The sequence below is a fragment of the Phoenix dactylifera genome, unplaced genomic scaffold, assembly GCF_009389715.1.
Source record: "Phoenix dactylifera cultivar Barhee BC4 unplaced genomic scaffold, palm_55x_up_171113_PBpolish2nd_filt_p 001088F, whole genome shotgun sequence".
Classification (NCBI taxonomy): Eukaryota; Viridiplantae; Streptophyta; class Magnoliopsida; order Arecales; family Arecaceae; genus Phoenix; species Phoenix dactylifera.
The window spans coordinates 90,168-107,825 of NW_024068435.1; the positions used below are offsets into that span (position 1 = coordinate 90,168).

The 17,658-nt window shown below is 36.6% G+C and overlaps 1 protein-coding gene across 2 annotated transcripts in view; it reads left to right on the top strand.

The window, feature by feature from the left end:
- Positions 1-17,658, top strand: part of LOC103722593 (prolyl 4-hydroxylase 1) — a 68,005-nt gene that overhangs the window by 20,469 nt on the left and 29,878 nt on the right. The window contains exons 3-4 of one of the 2 annotated variants that reach the window (XM_008813199.3): positions 1,670-1,726; positions 8,952-9,017. In XM_008813199.3, the coding sequence (XP_008811421.1) occupies positions 1,688-1,726; positions 8,952-9,017 (105 nt within the window). In that variant the 5' untranslated portion in view covers positions 1,670-1,687. The remainder of the gene's footprint in view (positions 1-1,669; positions 1,727-8,951; positions 9,018-17,658) is intronic. The other variant, XM_008813197.4, reaches the window with a different exon arrangement.

A 17,658-nucleotide genomic window follows, 5' to 3' on the forward strand; every position in this document is an offset into this window, starting at 1 on the left:
TACGGATATGGATATGGTGTGTTTGAGGTATCTTCCAGTGGCTATTATTCTACGCAACTTAGAGCATCTCATGAGTCGGATTTTGCTGCCGGTATATTCGGATAAGCCCCTCCACAGCTGTATTATTAGCCAGAGTACACCTCTTAGAGCCAGAGCTTCAACGAGAGATCCAAGAGTGCTTATAACCTGGCGCACGTTTCTTATGGATGAAAGTACAAGATTATAATGCCGCTTGGTTAGAGAAGTAAGTTGATGTGTCTTCTGACTATTCTAATGATCCGATTTTAGATATCGGTATGTGTGATCTTTAAATGTATGTAATTGATTGTATTATTTTATAATTTTTACGTCACTACTTGATTTGAGAATATTTTATATTGTTTCTTGTAGCATGCAACATCTTACTAATCATTTTATGATTTGTATCATTTTAAAACAATAACATCCATTATTTAGGTTAAATTGGAATCATAGAAACATCAAAATAAATCAATAAAATACTAAAAAAGCATCAAATTAGACTTAAAATTATTGAAAAAGTTCAAAGGAATGATTACCAATTAAATATTCTTAAAAACTCAAAAAAAAGGGCGTGCCGGCCTGTGAACTGGTATGCCCTATTCGTACCAGTTCGGTACAGTACTGAATCGGTACCGAATTGTACCGGGCGTCGATCAGTATGGGCCCTGTTACCGGTTCGGTGGAGCTTGCTTTCTCCTTTGCTCGTATTTCAACCCTTCCTGTTTGCTAGTTAATTTGTTTTCTCCTTTCTCTTCTCTCCTTGCTTTTTCTTCCATTTTACCCATTAGATCTTCGTGTTTCCTTTAGATGTCCCTCTTCTATCTATCTATATCTATATCTATATTTATATCTATATCTATCTACTACCTCCAAACTGCTCACATACCAAAAAATCATGTGATTTGGAGACCCGTAGTCTATGCATCATGTGGTCGGAAAACATTTATTGTTTCATGTTATGTAAACCATCCAATGTTGTTTAAAATATAATGCAATTGGAAATTCAAAACACCTCTATTTATCTATCTATCTATATATGTGATCTAATATCTCTAAACTACTCGTGGTCAGAAAACATATATTGTTTTGTATTATGTAAACTAGGGTATGCCGTACCAGCCCGTATCGGCCGGTACGGATCGGTCTGGGCTAGGACCGGTACCGGATCAGCGTGGGATGCGGCACTGAGAGCTTTTTATTAGAAAATCGGTCGGTACGACTGTCGTATTGGTACGGATCCGGTACGTGCCAGTCTAGGCCGCTACCGGTATGCTGACCGGTCCCGATGCGGCGGATCTTGATATAAACTATCCAATTTTGTTTAAAATATGATGCAATTTGAAATTCAAAACACCGCATAAGGTATGGAACTCAACCTATATAATGGTGAAAACGATCAGTCTTTTTTATCTCATGTCTTGTCAATTGCCCTATTGACTTTTTGTACTTCTAACATTCATTTGGTTGTTCTTCTGTTTCTTAAGATGTTTATAACTTTGCCAAGTTTAATATCTTTCATATGCCCCTTTGTTTTGTAAACATAGCCCTGATGATCATTTCTATTAGAGTTACATATTGAGATCAATTTATTCTAGTGTTTCATTCATAATTGATACTATAATCCTTATCGTACAACTACTGGTTTCAGGTACTTCACATTGGGAGAATGACAAAGATGCCACTGTGCTTCGTCTCGGATTTGTCTGTCGGAACTCTTAGTTTTTGACCATACACTTGCTATTCATCTATACTAGTTTTTTCATCTGCTAAAGTTCTTTACTAATTTTTTCATCTGCTAAATTCACCATGTTAGTATTGTACTTTTTAACATCTGCATGTTATAGTTTTGCTTTGAGAAAAATGTGACATCACTAATCTATATTCCTATTGTATTGAATTCTTTTGTTTGGGTGACTATGAACTTTGTTTCCTCTAGATTGGTGAATTAGTTCAACCATACCAAGTTGAACATGAAAAGGTGTCTGTTTTTACCAAATTCTTCTATCACGTGTTTGATGAATCATATTGAGTTCAGAAGATAATTAACTGAGTTTGAGCATCTAATTCACTCTTGAACTTGTTTAAGTTGAAAGAATAGTGTAAACTTTATATCTTTCAGACTCCTTATAAAGTAAATTAGGGAGACTAGAGTCGTAAGGTCGATTTTTTTAGGCTTAGCCACAATATAAGCTAGACTTGTAGATGAGTATAGAATTTTGTTTCCCAAAATATTGGTATACCTTTTTGGGTGGAGCCAGCCAGCCAGGAATTCCTTTCAAGGAGGGCACCATTATCATCTAATGGTTGATTAACACGTCTTAATTATATTTTATTTTATTATAAGTAAACATAATCATAATAGAAAAATTTCTTAAAAGTTCAGTCTAGAAATGTTTAGGCATTACCATCAATCATAACCTCATTTATGATATAATCTGTACAAGCAACTACAACAACATGCATTAGAGCTTAGCACAAATAACAAGTATTATTACAAAAAAAAAAAAATACAAATAGAAGAAAAATAACAAAAAAATGCATACCCTGATTACAAATCACTCAATCAACCTGGAGTTGACCATTCAATGATGCATAAGCAGTATCCAATTAAATAAAGTTGAGTAGAGGATCAGTTCAATTACACGAAAAAGGCCTTAACTACAAAATAATAATGATGATGCAGCAACAAGTATAATGAAATATATATTTTTTAATATTCTAGACAGGCAACCGTTCTTCATAATATTTGAAATAATAGAACAACAATGTTAAAGTGGACTCTACTCTGCAAGTCCATTTCATATGAACCAAAACTACAAAAGTTTAGTTAACAATGGGCCTTATAAATTTCCTTAAAAATAGGTTGACATGTAAATAAGCATAAACTCATAACTCAATCATCTAAGTCTCTTATGAGAAACTTGATCATGAGAGCAATCAGGATCTAGTTTAAATGAAATTTGGGAGTTGTCTTTGACAATTAATTTCGAATTAGGCTTGAGTGGTTGGTAGATTGTAAGCCTTAATAATCTGAGTACGTTAACAGTGATCTTATTAAAGAGCAGCATTACAAATCTCAGTGAGTTGTAACTATTGTTATATTAATTTTTAAATATTGTAAAGTTTAGCAATTAATTTCATACAAAATAAAAATTTATGTACAGGTACTAAAGATGCTAGGGGACTAACCTTTCATCCTACGTTACTGGTATGGTATGGTATGATATCGATATGCGGTATGCCTCTTGGTGTTGAAACCTAAAAAATGAGGTGATGTACCATGTATCAGCATAAACTAGTGGTCAGAGGCATATTGGTGTTGGTTCCATAATAGTATAGTACAATATGGTATGACCAATGTTATTTGGTATGTATCGGTACTTAAATCCTTGATAGCTCATTCACTTGACTTGAGTGTGGGTATTATAGAGGAGGGCAGGGAACCGAACAACACAGTCATGTCCTTTGACTATATGGATGTTTTGGATGAGAGGAGGGGGGTGGGGAAATGGTTGTACCACTCTTGGGGAAAAAGAAAGAGGAGGAAGGGGGGGGGGGGGAGATTGGTGTTGCGCATTGGCCATTAGTTTGGTGCGTGTTATCTCTCACATATTGAAGAAATTGTGATGGAGTGAGCAAGAGCAAGGCAAAGAGAGCAAGCAATGGAGACAATGGTTGCGAGAAAGACTAATGGTGTTACTGAGCGGCTGAGTGGTGCACAATATCACACAGGTAGCAGATTGGTTGATTAAAATTGTTTTGGACAATCCTGATGACTTCAAATCTTTCCTATCAATTTAGGTCTAAAGCTGAATCCATCAACACTTGTATTTTATGAAATATGATTTCAAAACCCACTAGAAAATAGCTGCAATATGAAGTCTGAAAACTGTAAGAAAATATATAATATATAATCTACTTCTCATCAAATTAAAGAAAGTTAAAAAAATAATTATAATAAATAACTCAACTAAAGCTAAATACATTATAGTCTTCTGTTTTATGGCTCTCATCATGGAGATCTTCTGGGTGTCTATTTGTTTGCTGCATCACTTGATCTCTAAAATTTGATGGTGGAGACTAACAATTTATAGGATCACTGGTTTTGAGCAAGCCAAGGTAAACTTGTCCATTAATATCAAGATCGTGGAAAATTTTGGAATATTGAGTAGCAAAAAGCTGTGGGAGCACTAGCTAAAAGATCAGGACACACATTTATTGACTCTGCTCCAATCAGATCTTATGTTGAATTTTTCTTGAGTGGTTTTTCATATCTAGAACTTCTGCCATCGAGGTGTTCAAGTATTTCAACTTTAAAAACACGCTTATTTATTGTCGAGAGATCGGTAGATAGTTGACCTTCAATTTTCTGGTTGCAGTGGATCTTCCATGTTTTTCTTTCATCAAATGGGTGGTCTTCTTTTGCATCCTAGTATTTTGAAGATTCTGAAGAGCTACAAACATAGTGATAGCTCACCCTTTTCTTTGTGCTGAAACAAGTTATAACATCATCAAGTTGCCCCTTGAGATCTTCCATTTTCTTTCATCCTCAACATGTTTGCTTTCAATTATTGCATGCCACCAATGGCTCAATCTAGTCATTTGACTTGTTCTTCAAGTTGTTGGAGCTTTGGAGTTTAAAATGATTTGGGAGTTTTGAGAGAGAAGAAAGAATCCAAATATTAGGTTTAACGTTTGTACAGTTCATCTGCATATTTATGAAATATGATGTTACCAACCCATGTCACCTACAACATGGTGTTTTGCTACAGTATTCTAGGATATGTTTTGATAAAGGTTGATACTTTTTAATAAAGAGCAAAAATGATAAGCAATGCTATATGTTATACCACTGTTTGCGTCATATGACTGCAAAACATGGTATATGATATGAATTGATACTTCTTGTTATGTAAATGACAATGTGGGCAATCTTGGGAGTTGGGACTGACATACAGTAACAACTTAGGGCTAATAGGCACATCATACAGTCTCTTGGAGGAGGGATGTGTCCTTGTATCTATAAGAATGGATATTCTAATCAATTCTATAGCTTCAAATTGGAAATTACATCATGTATATCTATGTCTCATGTCATAATTATTCAAGAACTACTATCTTCATTATACAACTCCATCGATTTCTTGGCCATGGGTTTGGGATAAAGATATTATTCTATTGTAAAACAACTAGAACTTATCATGCATATTATCCATCATAAAAGCATCCGTGAGGAACCTAAACCTTAGATTATCAAATCTTAAGTTTTTTAACCATGTTAACTTGATGTGGTTAAAACTAGAATTTTTTAAGTTATATTTTTAATTTTATTCTTAGTTAATTTATTGTTTTATTGTTCCTAGGAGTCATATTTAAATGTTTGGGAGGTTAGATATTTTCTATTTTCTTGTGATTTTTGTACTCAATTTTGGAGCTATTCTTTGGTGAGTTTGTGAACCTTACATTAGGTGTAGGTTGCTTGATTGCTTTTGAAAAGTTTAAACTCAATGGCATTGTCTTTTGGGTATATTTTGGTAGAATTTTTATATGGAGCAGAACTAAGCATATCTAGCCTCAGTTGCCTGGTCGATTTTGGGCAGGTCTAGGTAGATAGTTTTGGTTCGATGGGTTGGGAACAGATGCTGATTTTTACAGCCAATTAGAACTCAGGCCAGGCTTAGGTTTGCTCAAATTTTACTTTGCTCTATCCAAATGATTGAATTATTTACACAATAAATGATTGAACTAAGCATATAATAAATATTTATTATGTAAGCATGCACAAGAGCATGTTTAGGAAAAAACTTTGTCATCATTGTCAATTTGAATTGATTCAGTCAATTTTTAGTGGATAAAATTTGAGTAAAAATAAAATCAGGAGAAAAAAGGGTTTATCATGATACATAGAGTGATTGAGAGGGAAAAGAAAAGCAGGTTTATCCTTGAACTTGAATGGAATTCTCTCCAATGAGAGAACCATGTATTTTTCCAAATCTACTTAAGAACATAATCTGTACTATAAAGTTTTACTAAAGAAATTTGACATCCTCAATGGCCTGAACTTGCTCCTCTTAATAAAAACATAAAATATAGTCTTTTTTTCCTAATATCCAGACCTAGTCTGATTGACCTCCCATAGGATTGGTGGCCCCAACTCCTTTTCCAACCTCTCTCTTAGCCATCTCAACAAAGAAAGGGGGTCGCCTTCCACATCTCTGTTTCTTTTTGTGGCTTTCACTGGATATAGGATGATAATTGCCCAAAGAGGAAGTCGACCTTTGTTTTTCACTATCTTGCTTGTTGCTATCACTGGATCCTCATCATCCTGATGCTTGCCGTTGCCCTATCTTTCCTCAATCTTCATCGAAAACATCATCATCACCACTCTTGAATCCAAAATCTCCTATCCATTATCCTCTCTCTCTATCTCTAACCTCATTACTTAAGAGGGATTAACCAACTGAGCTAGTCAAGGTTCGCTGTTTCGGTACTGGACCTCGTACTGGTGCCACACTAGCACAGTATCGGTATGGTACTGTACAGAGTTTTTTTTTTGGCGTACCGAGTGTCGATACGCCACCCATATTAGATACCGGTTCCGAACCGGTATGATATGGTACGCTCCGTACCGTCCGATTTGGACCGGTACAACATACCATGGACCTAGTGCTTGGAGTGGTTGGGCCAGCTATAGCTTGTTACAGGCTTTAAGTTTTCGATTTAGCTGGGCTAAGCACAAGGTCAAGCTAGGCAAGCCTTAAGACAACACACTTAAAAAGTAGATATTAAGCTATGGCTTAGACTGGCCTAGTCATTTGGCTTATGTGGGGTTTTATAGAGCTAGGATTTTCCTAATTTAGAAAAATCTTTGGTTGTTGTTTTGCTATCTAAGCATTGGAAGAATCCTCACTCTTTTGGAAGTCCAACTTTTGGAGTACAGCGCATTGTTTCAAATTGAGAGGAATTTGCTACAGTTGTGTTTCATATGCAGAAATAAAATTCTCTGGTTCTTTTATCTCACCTTCCATTATATTTTTTGGTTGTTCTTGTCAACCCATAGCTGATTTGTAGTTTTCTAAAGCATGCTGTTTTTCTCAGTGTTGGAGTGTTTAACAAATGCGGAAAATCAGATTGAAAGTTAATTTCATATTTAATTTTTTTTGGTGGATGGTGAGCTAAGTTGTCTTAAATTTTGTAAAGTTGCCTGTCATTTTGATACTGACTCCTTTGAGATTAAGTCTTGAGAAAAGTTGGTTCTCAAACCTCCTATGTGATTAAATTATATTCGAAAGTTGGAAGTTCATCAATATTGCGAGTTAAGTACTAAGGTAGAGAGTTCTATTGAAAGAAATACTAAAGAATCATGAGGATGTCGCACTTTTTGGTATCCTTTGAGGAGTTCATAATGGTACTACTAGAAAATTGAATCTTAGTGTGGATGCCGAGGTTTTAAATACCAACATATTCAATCCATGCCTTTGTTTCTCATAGGAACGGTACGGTATTGGTATCATATGTACACATCAAAAGAGTTAGCTTTCGAAAAATTGAAAAACCATTGGTATTGACTGGTATGATTGGAAGGTACTACTGGAATGATTGGTACACATTGGTACGACTGTTTTGGCATCTCGATGCATGTACTCATGTTCGTCTTGTGGCAGAACGATACGGTACTAGTCGTACCATTCCATTATGGTGGGTTTTGAATCCATGGCACATGTTATTCATGGTTGTCTCTAAATGATCCTAATCATGGCATTCATCTTCATATGCTTCCTTTTGAAAATATTTGCACATATTGTTTTTTTATATCATTATACATGAACTATGATTTGGTCCCTTCTATTTCTAAATTATCCAAAACAGTGGATTGAACACAGATAAAACACATTTGATTGCTTAGTTGTTACCATCCACACATAAATACACGTGCTCATGATAAAAGATTGATCGACACAAACACACATACTCGTGATAAATGATTTATTGACCACATGTGCATAAAGGTCTACTAATATGCTCCTTTTTTCTACTAAAACTGGAATGGTGTAGTATACCACGTCAATAGGTAAGAATATGGACCATGCATCATGGTCTGAAGGTCCTAGACAAGTGTGAAACCTTTAAAAAACCTCTGCTATTGTTCACCATATCGTAGGTGACAAATTATTGAGACATGCTTTGTCTGTATGTTTGTGTAGGTTTTAGTGTTTTCAGTATTGACCTGTACCATGTCGTATGGGGCATATTTATGAACATGGTATGGTATTGGGGCTTGGTATGCCCCATAGAGACACTTTGTATAGATGCTATGCTGACTCCAATAGTGTACTATGTGTTGGTATGGAAATAATGTATCTTATCTGTAAAGTACCATCATGGGCCCCAGTACCGAGATGTAAGTCATTGGACTAGGTTTTCCTATACCTACACACAAGGATCAACTTTTCTTGCTGCTGATGTGAATGTGCATGAATCCAACAAATATGCTTGGGGGCTTGACGCCATCAGTGAGAGAAGAGTGGCTCATGTGGCATGTAGGTGTGAGAAACCCAGCCATAGCTGTAGCATTCTTCAAAGAGTAGCAGTTAAAAACTTTAAACTGCAGTTGATAAGCTCTGTAACCATACAGTTCCATGCTTCACTGGCAGCCAGAACCTTGCATTCTTCCATGTGGGATTGTCCTAATGCTAATCAGTATAGTGTCAGTTTCTTTTTTTGTATTCTTCTAAACATGAGGGATACGTTCCGCAAAATAAATCAAATGATATGATTTTCCTCTGCTTCATTATCCAAGTTGGCATCTTTCTTTTTTGATAAGAAACTTGACATATCTAGTAGTACGATTGCTCCTAGTGGTACCATTGCACCTTGGCTTTATTTGTATTCCTGATTCTGAACTTCCGGTTCTATTTTGAATAATTTAGGTCAAACCTGAAGTTCTCAGTTGGTCGCCTCGAATAATTCTTTTCCATAATTTCTTAAGCACAGAGGTATGAGTAATTCTTGCTGATGCCTTTTTTTGTTTACGTCTATTTCTTTTTATTTTCTGGAGTTAATTATTATGAAGGGATTTTAAATATTTGTTGGTGAGATTTTTTAGTCATAGATAACATCATTCTTTTTGTTCTTTATGAAATATGGCAAGGCCTGTAGCACCTTTTCGCATGTCCTTTTCTTTTTTAGTCCTTTTTTTCATGGGATGCTTGATTGAGCATTCTTGGTTCACTTTGCCAATATCTGGTAGACATTGGCATTGTTACTGTAGTCACTGACATCTATTTTTTTTATCCGTGACTTTCATAAAGTAGATAGAATTTGATTATGGTTTATGATCAATTATTTGTCATGCTAATATTTTTTTGAAGTTAGGAACAAGTATTTGTTTAGTTGAACTTAGGACTTTGAATTATGTTCACTGAATAATTGTTTGATTTTTTGGCCTAAGTACTAGTGCATATTTTGGTAAGAGTTCTTATAACTATAATTTGGGATAGGTATCTATGCATCTAATTTCTGAACTAATGTTTCATCTTCTTTGTCAAATTGTTGATATACCTTATTTTCTAAGCGAAGCCATTCGAAAGTTTGATGCCATGCCCTCTAATGAATATCTGAACTATAGCACTTATAGGACATTCTATCCTTGGAAAAATTAGGTTGAGATACATCTTAACGTGTTTTAGTTCTGTTCTTGCACCAACAATTTTCTAATAAGTGGTAAGCATGGTTAGAGAACTCTATTTGAGCTCCCTTTCAATGTCAAAGGGTAATGTTTCTGGGATTCTTGCATTGTTTTAGTGGTTTGGATCTGAAGCTAGTTTTTGTGTGTTACAATTAATATCAGGGAATTAAGAAATAAGAAAGTTTGAAATAGAATCAAAAACAAATTAGGATGATAAATTAGATAATAGTTTGCCTTGCAATTTATTTGATTATAATCTAACATGCACAATATTTAAGGTGTCTTGTTATTGGGTTTACTAAAGTTTTAAATAAATTATTGAAATCTCAAAATAATGAATAAAAATGCCTGTCAATAAGAGTGACTATAAAAAAAAAGAATATCTAAGGCATGAAGAGTCAAAGCCTGGGTTTGCCAAATCGACCAGAACTGCTTGGTTCAGGGTGTACTAACCCTAATGGTGCGGAATTGGGCCAATAAGGCCTTTCGGGTTGGTAAGTGGCCCGAACTACTCTGAATTGAGCGGAACCACTTGGTTCTGACCTGTTTGGGCCACCTTGTGACTAATAAGAGAGGACACGACAATGTTGCAACTGATAATATAATGCATAGATTAGGGTCCTCGGATGTATCCGGATCCTCATCGTACATCGGATCCTATTCTATATAGCTAGGGTATGACCCGTTTGCATATCCTCCATCCGAGACATGATATTTGGGCAGCTACTATCCTCCATTGCCTCAACCAGATTATAGGTCAGGTTTTATTGCTGCCATCTTCCCTCAGATGAGAGTGGGATGGCTAGTCTAGTATCAAACAGATGATCAATACTAGGATAGCTATCCAAGAGGCTCAGATTATCGGAAGGTGGGCACAACATTTGGGTTGGAGTCAAGGCCCTAATTGTGAACAAGATCCTGATGCCTACGAGTGATAGAACCCATGAGGAACTAGATGTCAATATATATTTTGTAATTCAAATCAATTTGATATATGCATTTTCAAGTTCAAAAATATGTATTGTCTGTTTTTAGTTATTACAAATCTATGTTTAATTTTTACAATTGTATCCATTAAGCAACCGTATAGCCTTTTGGGACCAATATGAAATAAAATAACACTAAAATATCCTTAAAATCATAGTTCAAATATTCATAAATCTTAAAATAACCTTAGAAACCAAAAATTAAAAAAAAACAAAAAGGTCGAGAAATATTGAACTGGTATGTGTTTGTGTATTAAATATTGGCATCAAGGTTTAACGTACCAGTTGATACCATAATGTACTGTTCATACCGTATCGTACCGGTACAAAAATGGTATGCAGTCTCGTACTGTACTGATACTTGGTATGTCTCGCCGTCTCGTACTGCACCGCATACTGACACTGTAGTAGGATGGTACTGGTGCGGGGTCTAGTACCGAGACGACGAATCTTGGTCGGTATAGTTTGGCTTGGTAGTGTAATATGCCGGTACTTGACCAAAACATTCCTTGAACCATTATTGCATATCTTAGTCAAGGTTTGCAGTACTAGTGTATACTATCCTATACCGGATGTATCATATTCTACTCGTATTGATCCGAAACTCGGTACAAGGGGTGTATTGAGTGTTGGTATGCCAAGCAGACCCCATATTTGTTATGTCAATATTATACCCAGATGGTACCAATATGAGATCCATTATTGAGATTGCAAATTTTGCCTGGGTAATTGAAAACTATCATTCAAGGAAAATTTTTGGATATTTTCTTTGCATGATACTGTCAACCAAGGTCTACTGTGTTGGTACCGGACATCGTACCGGTTGCCCGGCGGCACGAGTTGGTACGGACTGTGTTGGGCCCATACTGAGAGAGAAAACCTGCTAGAGCCGGAAAGAAGAAGAGAAAGAGCGAGTGGGGGAGGGAGGGAGGAGTTGCGGCGTACGTCGGCGGAAGACCGCGGACGTCGGCGGAGGGCCGGTGGATGCCGGGGGGGCAGCGTAGGCCGTGGGGAGGTGGGATGGTTCACTTGCCGACTTCACTTAAAAAATTTAATTTTTTTCTGCCGCCGCGTCGTCTGTTTCTTCAAAACAGGGGATGCGGCCGCGGCCTCAGCCTCCGCCTCCCCCTGCGGCCCTCCGCCGCTGTCTGCCGCCGCTCTTCCCTCTCTCACTCGCCTTCTCTTTCTCTTCTTCTCTGGCGTCGGCAGCGAACCGTTTTCAAAGCCCGAACCATACCCGTAATCTACCGGTACGGCTCAGAATAGGCGGAACCGTCCGGTTCGGGATGGTTCCGCATTTTTTGCTGTCAGCTCCTTCGACCAATATATCTTTAAACATCACTATACAAAAATACTTGGGCATGATTCTTTGTGCCTTAGAATCGTGCCTACGAGGTCAGAGCCCCATTTGTTGATGGCCTACACTCAAAATCCAAGGTTTCCTTGGGTTTCCAATGGGTTTTGGTAGTCTGCTGCCAAGCCCCTAAAACATGCTCCACCTTTTGTTATGTTGAAAAATATAACTCAATATTTTAATGAAAATTAAAAAATACTTTAGATGGTATCGCATGGACTTAGTGCTAGGTGTAGGGGTGCAAATGGGTTGGGTCGAGTCATGAGTGACCCCAACGCAACCTGGTTCCTCGTTCTGGATCCTAGGTTTGGACCCAAACCCAACCTAGTAGAAGATCGAGTCGGGTCCACTACTACAATTTTTGACCCAATGGATCATTTGGGTCTGGTCGGATTCATGTATAACCCAGACCCAACCCAAAAAATTTGGGTCCGGTTCAGGTTCGGGTCAACTCATCAATGGCTTCAGAATTTGTTTGCACCCCCATGGGCCTAAATAATTCTATAGATTTAGGTCGGGTCGGGTGGGGTCGTAGGATTGAAAATCCAAAATTACCCAAATTTTAAATAGGTCAGGTCGGGTCTGAATTCACTAAACCCAGCCCAACCCAGAAAATGGAATGGGTCCAATTTTAGGACCCGACCCAGCCCCAAGGATGCTCCAAAATGGATTGGGTCAGGTCAGGTCGCGAGTCAACCTGACCCATTTGCTGCCTTAGCTAGGTGCCATTATAGAATTGTAGCCAAAGTTATTAAAAGCTCAAGGCACTCGAGGTGCCAAATTTGTTGGAACCTATGCTCAAGACGTAGAGTGAGGCATGCACCTGAATAAAGTGAGGCACAAAAATGACAAAACACACGAATATATATTATTATAAATAATAATAAATGCATTATATTAAACACATTCAACAACAGACTATCAATTTACCAAACAAAATAACAAGAAATAGTATAAACACTATCACTAAGGTTTGTTGTACTGCCCCGAACTGCTCAGTTCAAGGTATACTGAATTGCATTGATGGAAAACCGGGATGGTTTGCCTTGTCAGTTAGAAACGGGGGTCTAACTGCGTTTGCATCGATTCGGCCTCAGTTCCCCCCCTCCCTCGCGCTTCAATAATAGAGGAGGGATGCCTTCTCAGCACCTCCCTCTCACATTGTTAAAAATCTTGAAAAAAATGGAGAACACATTGAATTTTGCAAGATTTGAGTCAAATCCAAGCTAAATCCAGGTAAAATGCATCTCCCCTTGTTTCATTTTTGTTTGTTTGTTTAGAATTCAAAAATTGGCAATAAAATGGAAAAATAGGGGGAAATCATATTTGATTTGGCATGATTTCGTGATACATTGTAGATCTATGGATGATCTACACAGTGGCACCAACATGATAATTTTTCATTAAATCTATAATTTTTAAATGATTAAAAAATGTAAAATAGTTATCAAAAAATTTTGGTAAAATTAGTAGCATAATTAAGGGTATGGATGTTACTATCTATCAAATTTTGGTGTCAATTTATTTAATTTTGGGCATGATCATGCGCATTATGACATAGCCCGAAATTTGAATAAATTCGAAAAATAAGCTGTTGTTTGTGCATGCCTACAGACTGAGAATAATATTGTAGCATACTTGGTAGGGTGCTATACTGATCCAAAATCAGACTAATTTTCTGAATATTTTATATTTAAATATTATTTTAAATATAAATTATTAAAAAATATTTAAATTAAAAATATGAAAAAATAGTATTATGTATGGATAAGGACCATTGTGTATGCCTTGGTAGAGCCCGTGAGGATACTATTGGATGGTCTCTTTGTGGTAGTTTGGGTCTTGATGTTGGTACAGTGGTTAACATTGCACGTGAAGTAGGATCTTTGGATGTATCTAGTTTCGAGTCGCACAGTAGACCCTATTCCATACTAGCAGCCTATAACCCGGATGCATATGGATCGTCTGAGGTACCGTAATCGAGTGGTTACTATTCTTCACAGTCTTAGCCATCTTTTAGGTCAAATTTTGCTGTCGACATCTTCAGATGGTCTGTCCAATCTTAGACGGATGACCGTTCTCAAAATAGCTATCCATTGGACTATGAAAGGATCGCTAGGGAGGACTATCGCAATATTGACCGTTTGGAGAGTTGGTGTGAAGCTCCTTCGGAATACTATTATGATCCCGATGCGTACGGATCACATCGATATTCCCTCAAATTTTAGACGTCGGTATGTATTTTATACTTTATGTATATTAAAATCGATTCAATTTGTTGTATTGTATGTGTTTCTACTTATAAATATATTGGTTGGTAACTTAGTATTCTCCAATTCTATTTCATGATAAAAAGACATCAAAACAAGGTTAACTTGCAAATTAGATAGCAATCCAATCAAATTTCTAAGTTCAAATCAAAATAAAATGAGAAAATTTTTTGTTAAAACAAACAAAAAGAACAAATTGGCTTACTAGTTAGATGACCGGTACACCAACCCATACTGTGTATTAGTACGCTATTGAATTGGTACTGTACTGTACCTGTGGCCGACCGGTACGAGTCTCGGTACCGATTCGGCAAACCTTTCTATCACCTAAGGGTGTAATCGAACTGTGCCGAGTCGAGTAGCTAGAGGCTGGATCTTGACTCGATTCAGAATACTTGGGCTCGAAACTCAATTAGAGATCGATTGATCCTTAATATTCAAGCTCGAACTCGACTCGATAAAAAAAAAGCCATACTCAAGATTGACTCGACTCAATTCGGATATCAACCGAGCCATACTCGAGCTTGAGTTTGGGCTCGAATTCGAGCCTTGAACATAATTGAAAAAATTTGTTAAAAACAAAATATAACATAATACTATATTTTAAAATATTAAGATAATAATATATAAATAAATTGTAATATTATTAAAAATATATGTACTTGACTAGGCTCGCGGGCCTTCAAGCCGACTATTTTGCTACTCAAGCTTGACTTAAAAAATCGTTTAAGCTACTTAAGGTCAACTCGAGGTTGCTAATAGTCGAGTCGAGTCGAGTCGAGCTTGAATCTGAGTCGAGCTCGAGCAGCTCATGCTAGTTGCACTCCTACTATCACGTAACAGCCTTAAATTTGATCCACTTTCTTTCCCTTTTTCTCTAAATAAAGAAGCCACTTAGTTGTTTGATGGATGGCTGAGATTTATGCCTGTCTCATCTAAAAAAGGTATGCCTTTTTGGCACCTTACGGCTTTAACGAGTTGCATGCCTTTGTGCCTTTTAATGTGCTTGTTTGGCTGACCTGGCCCAAAGCGAGGCACTTGGAGAGTGCTCGCCTGCACCTTCGCTCTAAAAATCTTGCTACATATGATTGGAGAAGCCCACAATTATCTTTAGTGAAATTTGAAAAGTAATTACTTTTTCTAGGACATCTATGTACTTATTCCTGAGATATTTGTTGCCAAGGTCTTAATTAGTTGAAGAACTATATTTTCTTTCCTGAATGTTGAACATAATGGACATTATGTTCTAGTTTTGCATGATCTGTTGTTATGCATGACAATCACAATTTTGAAGGAATATTTAAGCAGAAAACTGAAGAATGAAAAAACATCTGCTAAATTCTAAGTGCTATGGTGCTTCTTCCAATTGTAAAAGCCATTAGATTTGAATTGCATGTCTTAGTAGAGATCGTATTAGAACTTCTTGAGGAAAGCAGCAATTATTCTAGCTTGGCATAGTGAAGAAACAAATAGATTCGAATATATTTCAAGGATTTTTTTTCTTATGTCACAAAATTTCATTAATATAAATGAGATATTCTTGTTGGTTTTTACCCAATTTGACAAAAACATTTTACTTTTGGCTAAAACATGTTAAACCTGATATTTTGAGGGCTGTGGCTCACTCATAACTCCAGAAATGATAAGTAGTTCTAAGTAAAAGATCAATGCATGGTCAGATAAGTCCGACTATCCACCATTCAATTACTATTACCAGGATATCCACCTATCAGTAGGCAGTATCTGGGCTATTACTATAGTTTTGGCCCAAAGACCTAAGCCTAAAATCACAATGTAAGGGGCTATACAGTAAGTGACATTCAAGGTAATCCTTAATTGGGTAGTCGTACAAAAATCTTTGAAATGTCTCTAAAACTAGCTCTCTGGTTTGAGCGTAAGTGCATACCATATATGGACATAAAATGTTACATTATATCAAAATCCCAGACTGGAATGTGGAATTCAGGACCATTGTTATCTGGTTTCCCTCTTATAAGGTGACAACTTCTCTTTGCTTCATATGCTCATGGAAACAAGGTCACATGCAATCTGAATTCTTCCTTTGTTACCCTTTCACATTTATAGTGAGCTATTATTTGGAGAAAACAATTCTTAGCCTAGACGTTCAATGAGTTATTATGCTTGATTACCATATACTTATGGAATACAAGACTATTTGCAATTTCAGTTATGGCAACAACTCCTTGTTTCTTTTCCTTCTATGTTACTTGCGCTCTTTGATGGAGGTACAAGACTTACTAGTAAACTTGTATGACGGATCTCGCATGTTTTGGATGAGAAAATTTCCGTTTGATGTTATCTTCATGGAGCTCTACTTGCCCATCTATTGTTGCCATTTTATATTTTCCCAAATTATGTGCTATCAATACTTTGTCACCTAGGAATCAAATAAACTCATGCTTTGCTTGAATGCTTTCCATATATGGTGCATAATCCTCAGCAATTTTTGGTACCTATCCTGGCTGGTGAGCATATCATACTAGATAAGGTTTGGTATAGTACGGGGGCTTGGTATGGTACTGTACCGGATGCTATCTCGCCTCCAGCAGTGCACCATGTGCTAATACATGGGTGGCCATATTAACCTGGCCTATATCTATAAGCTACCGAGATGGGGCCCGATATTGAGATTGAAAACCTTGATTCTAAGTACATTAAAAAGCTATCATGCATACTCTCTTCACTTAACAGCATGTGTTTTATCCTACTTTTATGCTTTGTGAACTTGAATGTTGATGATGATGACATTTCCTCGGTTACTTCACTGGAGTGGCATCGTCAATTTTAACCCTTTGCAAGTGTTGGGTCTGGAGATTATTATGTCTAACCGAATATCTTGTCACAGAAAGGGCATACCTCAAATTTGGCATTTGTAACTAACTATACCACCATGTTTATTAAGTCTGATTCTATGATGAAGCTTCATGCTTAGCTTTCTTACGTTGATGATGAGCATCTACAGATGTCACTTGGTATCATCATCGTTTTCTTTAGTGTTGTATGCATGTGTCAAAATCCCATTCATTGCTCCGCTAGCAAAAAAAGTGAAATATGTTTGATTGTCCCATTTTTTGTCATTAATAATTTGTTTGTGATCTTTTGTTTGCACCTTCAAGAAAATTTATTCTTACTAATACTGTGTTTGCAAATACAATATGTTCTATTCTCTTGTATAGTAACAATATTTTGTGTTAAGGGAAGCTACTTCACCATTTATGTATCAATTTAGCTTTACCTCTCACTTGTCTATATTGCATTTGTCCAAGTGCTGGATTCTTGAATTTGAGAAGATTCAAGATTCATTTGATATTTGCAAAG